The sequence below is a fragment of the Mustelus asterias genome, chromosome 8 (genome assembly GCF_964213995.1).
Source record: "Mustelus asterias chromosome 8, sMusAst1.hap1.1, whole genome shotgun sequence".
In the NCBI taxonomy this organism is placed as follows: Eukaryota; Metazoa; Chordata; class Chondrichthyes; order Carcharhiniformes; family Triakidae; genus Mustelus; species Mustelus asterias.
In genome coordinates this window covers 21,225,008-21,233,187 of record NC_135808.1, presented here as the reverse complement: position 1 = coordinate 21,233,187, position 8,180 = coordinate 21,225,008, and the positions used below count along the sequence as shown (strand labels likewise).

General features: G+C 57.0%; 1 protein-coding gene across 1 annotated transcript in view; it reads right to left on the bottom strand.

Annotated features, from left to right (window-relative positions):
- Positions 1 to 605: 605 nt before the first annotated feature.
- LOC144497674 (uncharacterized) overlaps positions 606 to 8,180 on the bottom strand; it is an 11,516-nt gene continuing 3,941 nt past the window's right edge. Inside the window, exons 5-7 of the mRNA XM_078219117.1 lie at positions 2,479 to 2,619; positions 1,989 to 2,090; positions 606 to 973 (exon numbers count right to left, since the gene is read on the bottom strand). Coding sequence (XP_078075243.1) covers positions 797 to 973; positions 1,989 to 2,090; positions 2,479 to 2,619 — 420 coding nt within the window. The 3' untranslated portion in view covers positions 606 to 796. The remainder of the gene's footprint in view (positions 974 to 1,988; positions 2,091 to 2,478; positions 2,620 to 8,180) is intronic.

Sequence of the window (8,180 nt, the reverse complement as noted above, 5' to 3'; positions counted from 1 at the left end):
GGCCAAAGAAACAGGAGAGGAGGAGGATTTGAGATCAGAAGCAGAGATGCCTTACTGCATACGCCATTCGACAGGAGCATGGCTGATCTTCCATCTCAAACCCACTATCCCCACATCCCTCCATTTCCTCAACTTTCAAGAACCTCTCTTCTCAGTCTTGAATACATTCCACGATGGGGCTTCCACCGTTCTTCGGATTACAAACATTCACAACCGACTTAACGAAGAGATTCCTCCTCACCTCAACCCAAAATGGCCGACCCCTTATTCCGAGACTGTTCCGCCGTGTTCTAGATTCTCCCGACCAGGAGAAATGACCTGTCAGCGCCCACCCTGCAAATCCTTCGAGAAGTTTTACAAGTTTCACTGCGATCGCCCCTCAATCTCCTAAACTCCAGAGAATACAAGGCCCCAATCTCTCCTCTTAACCCGGTAATCAATCTCGTAAACTTCCTCTGCGACACTCCTGCTGTGTAAAATGTTTTGGTGCTCCGGGGCTGGGGGGCGGTGGGGAGCATGGAAACTAAAAGCGCTCGCAGTCGACTCACGGGACCCTCGGTGGACTGAGAGTTGAGACCGACAGAAACAGGCCGCATGCCTCGCTCCTCAATCCACACATTTATTCTCAACATCAACATTTCAAACACAAAAACTACAAACGGTGACAGGAACCGTCATGGAAGCTGTCCTCGACATCGGGGACTCTTGGCAATGCTGTCCCCCTCCGGTCCCTAATCCGCTCGCCTGCAGGGAAGGGCGGAGGGGGCTCGGGGAAGGTTGGGAGTAGGAAGTTCTCTCAACCGATGTAGATACGGTGGAAGTCGTTGGCTCCGAAGGCGGCGTTGCATTTGGGGCACTTGCGCTGCCGCGTGTCGTAGCGGGTCTTGACGCACTCGAAGCAGAAGACGTGGAAACACTTGGTCAGCACGGCGTCCTTCTTCCTCATGTTGCAGCAGGGACAGGTCAGCTTGGCCTGTCCCCGGGAGTGTGGGCGGAGAGGAGGTGAAGAGAGTGAGAGAGAAGCACAGGATGAGATTTCAGATGCAGCTTTCGATCGCTTTGAAGCAACATTCCCACTCCAATCCCTGGATAATGTATCCCCGCATGCCAGAGGAAGACCCCTTGGAAAGGTCAATCCTCCTGCATCCACAAGCTAAGAAAATGGATCCCTCACACCCAGGTGAACACCGCAACCCTAAAAATGGCCTCCCAGTTTCCCAATTACCCTCCTTCAAATCTTTCCGCAGCCTACCCCAACACTTGAGACTCAAAAAAATGGACTGATCTTATCCAAGTGCAAACCTCTTTCTCCCCACCCTCACAGCAAATGGACCCATTCAGATCACTTACCCTCGGCGAAAAGATAATGGGCTGGTCCTCTCCAAGCACTAACCCCCAGGTGAAGGAAGGAACCAGCTACTCCCCACCCACCTCGCACCCAAATGGACCTGCCCTTTCCACCCTGGGAAAATGGATTAATCCAATCTCAGTCCCCCCTCCCCACACCAGGCAGAGTGACAGATCACGTCACTTTCCCTCACAGAGTAGGGGTGGCTCTGGCTCTCCCCACGCCACTGGAATATGGTTTCATCCGCCTTCCGGCCCCCCTCAGCCCACCTGCAACCACCCCCCTCCCCCGCCTCAGACAAAGGACCAAATGGCACCTCACGTCCTGAAATTAGGCAAAGCCGACTGATGAACCGTTCTGATTACAGCTCCCAACCCCACTGGAATATGGACTGGTTCTCATTGCTTCCCTCTTGTCGATGTGATCATCACCCTCTACACGTATCACAAAACCCAACACCATGCTGAAATTGGAGACGACAAACCGCCCCCTGTGATATGGATCGGATATCCCACTCCCTCTGGAATGTGGACGGATCCGCACAGGCGCTGTCCCATCTCCCCAGTCCCTCCGCGCCGTGCCCGCGCCCCTCTGCGCCATCCCCTTCATCAGAGACTGCACCAATGTCCAAATCGCACACCTTGTAATCTTTGATCTCCTCCATCAGGATCTCGTCACAGTTGGTGAACATCTCCGGCTTCTTCTGTCGCTCCAACTTGCGACGCAGCTTCGAGATGTCTTCCTAAAACCAGAAAAGAGGAAAGTCATCTCACTATCCCACTCTGCCCAGAGCAACCACCTTCACCACTCACACGAGAGGGAGCTTTACTCTGTATCTAACCCTGTGCTGTACCTGTCCTGGGAGTGTTTGATGGGGACAGTGTCGAGGGAGTTTTACCCTGTATCTAACCCCGTGCTGTACCTGTCCTGGGAGTGTTTGATGGGGACAGTGTAGAGAGAGCTTTACTCTGTACCTAACCCCGTGCTGTACCTGTCCTGGGAGTGTTTGACGGGGACAGTGTAGAGGGAGCTTTACTCTGTATCTAACCCCGTGCTGTACCTGTCCTGGGTGCGCTCAATGCTAACACTGGGTTATAAATTTCTCTAGCATTGGCCACAGACATGCATACCTGTGCTCGCTTGTAGTTGAAGGTTTCTTTCTCCCGGGCCACACTGCTCTCAATTATGTTGTTCTGAACCTCAGACAGTTTCTTCTGATCAGCCTCGAGCTGCACTTTCAGATCCTCACCGAGCTGGGCAGCTTCCACAGCCTGGGACAGAGGGAGAGAAGAGAGACACAGCGATTAGACTGAGGGGAACAGAGACACAGCGATTAGACCGAGGAGAACAGGGACACAGCGATTAGTCTGAGGAGAACAGGGACACAGCGATTAGACCGAGGGGAACAGAGACACAGCGATTAGACTGAGGGGAACAGAGACACAGCGATTAGACCGAGGAGAACAGGGACACAGCGATTAGTCTGAGGAGAACAGGGACACAGCGATTAGACCGAGGGGAACAGAGACACGGCGATTAGACCGAGGGGAACAGAGACACAGCGATTAGACTGAGGGGAACAGGGACACAGCGATTAGACTGAGGGGAACAGAGACACAGCGATTAGACTGAGGGGAACAGGGACACAGCGATTAGTCTGAGGAACAGAGACACAGCGATTAGACTGAGGGGAACAGGGACACAGCGATTAGTCTGAGGAACAGAGACACAGCGATTAGACTGAGGGGAACAGGGACACAGCGATTAGTCTGAGGAGAACAGGGACACGGCGATTAGACCGAGGGGAACAGGGACACGGCGATTAGACCGAGGAGAACAGGGACACGGCGATTAGACTGAGGGGAACAGAGACACGGCGATTAGACTGAGGGGAACAGAGACACGGCGATTAGACCGAGGGGAACAGGGACACGGCGATTAGACTGAGGGGAACAGAGATACAGCGATTAGACTGAGGGGAACAGAGACACGGCGATTAGACTGAGGGGAACAGGGACACAGCGATTAGACTGAGGGGAACAGAGACACAGCGATTAGACCGAGGAGAACAGGGACACGGCGATTAGACTGAGGAGAACAGGGACACGGCGATTAGACTGAGGGGAACAGGGACACAGCGATTAGACCGAGGGGAACAGAGATACAGCGATTAGACTGAGGGGAACAGAGACACAGCGATTAGACCGAGGGGAACAGAGACACAGCGATTAGACCGAGGAGAACAGGGACACGGCGATTAGACTGAGGGGAACAGGGACACAGCGATTAGACCGAGGGGAACAGAGATACAGCGATTAGACTGAGGGGAACAGAGACACAGCGATTAGACTGAGGGGAACAGAGACACAGCGATTAGACTGAGGAGAACAGGGACACAGCGATTAGACCGAGGGGAACAGGGACACAGCGATTAGACTGAGGAACAGAGAGACAGCGATTAGACTGAGGGGAACAGGGACACGGCGATTAGACTGAGGGGAACAGAGAGACAGCGATTAGACCGAGGGGAACAGGGACACGGCGATTAGACTGAGGGGAACAGGGACACAGCGATTAGACCGAGGGGAACAGAGACACAGCGATTAGACTGAGGAACAGAGAGACAGCGATTAGACTGAGGGGAACAGGGACACGGCGATTAGACTGAGGAACAGAGAGACAGCGATTAGACCGAGGGGAACAGAGACACAGCGATTAGACTGAGGAACAGAGAGACAGCGATTAGACTGAGGGGAACAGGGACACGGCGATTAGACTGAGGGGAACAGGGACACAGCGATTAGACCGAGGGGAACAGAGACACAGCGATTAGACTGAGGAACAGAGAGACAGCGATTAGACTGAGGGGAACAGGGACACGGCGATTAGACCGAGGAGAACAGGGACACGGCGATTAGACTGAGGGGAACAGAGACACAGCGATTAGACTGAGGGGAACAGAGACACAGCGATTAGACTGAGGGGAACAGGGACACGGCGATTAGACTGAGGGGAACAGGGACACGGCGATTAGACCGAGGAGAACAGAGACACAGCGATTAGACTGAGGGGAACAGGGACACGGCGATTAGACCGAGGAGAACAGAGACACAGCGATTAGACTGAGGGGAACAGAGACACAGCGATTAGACTGAGGGGAACAGAGACACAGCGATTAGACTGAGGGGAACAGAGACACAGCGATTAGACTGAGGGGAACAGGGACACGGCGATTAGACCGAGGAGAACAGAGACACAGCGATTAGACTGAGGGGAACAGGGACACGGCGATTAGACTGAGGGGAACAGGGACACGGCGATTAGACCGAGGAGAACAGGGACACGGCGATTAGACTGAGGGGAACAGGGACACGGCGATTAGACCGAGGGGAACAGGGACACGGCGATTAGACTGAGGGGAACAGGGACACGGCGATTAGACTGAGGGGAACAGGGACACGGCGATTAGACTGAGGGGAACAGGGACACGGCGATTAGACTGAGGGGAACAGGGACACGGCGATTAGACTGAGGGGAACAGGGACACGGCGATTAGACTGAGGGGAACAGGGACACAGCGATTAGACCGAGGGGAACAGAGACACAGCGATTAGACTGAGGAACAGAGAGACAGCGATTAGACTGAGGGGAACAGGGACACGGCGATTAGACCGAGGAGAACAGGGACACGGCGATTAGACTGAGGGGAACAGGGACACGGCGATTAGACCGAGGAGAACAGAGACACAGCGATTAGACTGAGGAACAGAGAGACAGCGATTAGACTGAGGAACAGAGACACAGCGATTAGACTGAGGAACAGAGAGACAGCGATTAGACTGAGGGGAACAGGGACACAGCGATGAGACCGAGGAACAGAGAGACAGCGATTAGACTGAGGGGAACAGGGACACAGCGATTAGACTGAGGGGAACAGGGACACAGCGATTAGACTGAGGAGAACAGGGACACAGCGATTAGTCTGAGGGGAACAGGGACACAGCGATTAGTCTGAGGGGAACAGAGACACAGCGATTAGACTGAGGGGAACAGGGACACAGCGATTAGACTGAGGGGAACAGGGACACAGCGATTAGACTGAGGAGAACAGAGACACGGCGATTAGACTGAGGGGAACAGGGACACGGCGATTAGACCGAGGGGAACAGAGACACGGCGATTAGACCGAGGGGAACAGGGACACGGCGATTAGACTGAGGGGAACAGAGACACGGCGATTAGACTGAGGGGAACAGAGACACGGCGATTAGTCTGAGGGGAACAGAGACACAGCGATTAGACTGAGGGGAACAGGGACACGGCGATTAGTCTGAGGGGAACAGAGACACGGCGATTAGTCTGAGGGGAACAGGGACACAGCGATTAGTCTGAGGGGAACAGGGACACAGCGATTAGACCGAGGGGAACAGGGATACAGCGATTAGACTGAGGGGAACAGGGACACGGCGATTAGACTGAGGGGAACAGGGACACGGCGATTAGACCGAGGGGAACAGGGACACGGCGATTAGTCTGAGGAGAACAGGGACACGGCGATTAGTCTGAGGGGAACAGGGACACGGCGATTAGACCGAGGGGAACAGAGACACGGCGATTAGACCGAGGGGAACAGAGACACGGCGATTAGTCTGAGGAGAACAGGGACACAGCGATTAGACCGAGGGGAACAGGGACACGGCGATTAGACTGAGGGGAACAGGGACACAGCGATTAGACTGAGGGGAACAGGGACACAGCGATTAGACTGAGGGGAACAGGGACACGGCGATTAGACCGAGGGGAACAGGGACACGGCGATTAGACCGAGGGGAACAGAGACACAGCGATTAGACCGAGGGGAACAGGGACACGGCGATTAGACCGAGGGGAACAGGGACACGGCGATTAGACCGAGGGGAACAGGGACACGGCGATTAGACCGAGGGGAACAGAGACACAGCGATTAGACTGAGGGGAACAGGGACACAGCGATTAGTCTGAGGAACAGAGACACAGCGATTAGACTGAGGGGAACAGAGACACGGCGATTAGTCTGAGGGGAACAGGGACACAGCGATTAGACCGAGGGGAACAGGGACACAGCGATTAGTCTGAGGGGAACAGGGACACAGCGATTAGACCGAGGGGAACAGGGACACAGCGATTAGTCTGAGGAGAACAGGGACACGGCGATTAGACTGAGGGGAACAGGGACACGGCGATTAGACCGAGGGGAACAGAGACACGGCGATTAGACCGAGGAGAACAGGGACACAGCGATTAGACTGAGGGGAACAGGGACACAGCGATTAGACCGAGGGGAACAGGGACACGGCGATTAGACCGAGGGGAACAGAGACACGGCGATTAGACCGAGGAGAACAGGGACACAGCGATTAGACTGAGGGGAACAGGGACACAGCGATTAGACCGAGGAGAACAGGGACACGGCGATTAGACCGAGGGGAACAGGGACACAGCGATTAGACCGAGGGGAACAGAGACACGGCGATTAGACCGAGGGGAACAGAGACACAGCGATTAGACCGAGGGGAACAGGGGACACAGCGATTAGACTGAGGGGAACAGGGACACAGCGATTAGACTGAGGGGAACAGGGACACAGCGATTAGACTGAGGGGAACAGAGACACAGCGATTAGACTGAGGGGAACAGGGACACGGCGATTAGACTGAGGGGAACAGAGACACGGCGATTAGACCGAGGGGAACAGAGACACGGCGATTAGACCGAGGAGAACAGGGACACAGCGATTAGACTGAGGGGAACAGGGACACAGCGATTAGACCGAGGGGAACAGGGACACAGCGATTAGACTGAGGGGAACAGGGACACGGCGATTAGACCGAGGGGAACAGAGACACGGCGATTAGACCGAGGAGAACAGGGACACAGCGATTAGACTGAGGGGAACAGGGACACAGCGATTAGACTGAGGGGCGGGAGGGGGAATTGGTGGGACGGGGGGGGATGGGACGGGGGTGGGGGGGATGGGACGGGGTTGGGGGGGGATGGGACGGGGTTGGGGGGGGATGGGACGGGGTTGGGGGGGATGGGACGGGGTTGGGGGGGATGGGACGGGGTTGGGGGGGATGGGACGGGGTTGGGGGGGATGGGACGGGGTTGGGGGGATGGGACGGGGTTGGGGGGGATGGGACGGGGTTGGGGGGGATGGGACGGGGTTGGGGGGATGGGACGGGGTTGGGGGGGATGGGACGGGGTTGGGGGGGGATGGGACGGGGTTGGGGGGGATGGGACGGGGTTGGGGGGATGGGACGGGGTTGGGGGGATGGGACGGGGTTGGGGGGAGGGACGGGGTTGGGGGGGATGGGACGGGTTGGGGGGATGGGACGGGGTTGGGGGGGATGGGACGGGGTTGGGGGGGGATGGGACGGGGTTGGGGGGGATGGGACGGGGTTGGGGGGGATGGGACGGGGTTGGGGGGGATGGGACGGGGTTGGGGGGATGGGACGGGGTTGGGGGGGATGGGACGGGGTTGGGGGGGATGGGACGGGGTTGGGGGGGATGGGACGGGGTTGGGGGGGATGGGACGGGGTTGGGGGGGATGGGACGGGGTTGGGGGGGATGGGACGGGGTTGGGGGGGATGGGACGGGGTTGGGGGGGGATGGGACGGGGTTGGGGGGTGGGACGGGGTTGGGGGGGATGGGACGGGGTTGGGGGGGATGGGACGGGGTTGGGGGGGATGGGACGGGGTTGGGGGGGATGGGACGGGGTTGGGGGGGATGGGAACGGGGTTGGGGGGGATGGGACGGGGGTTGGGGGGGATGGGACGGGGTTGGGGGGGATGGG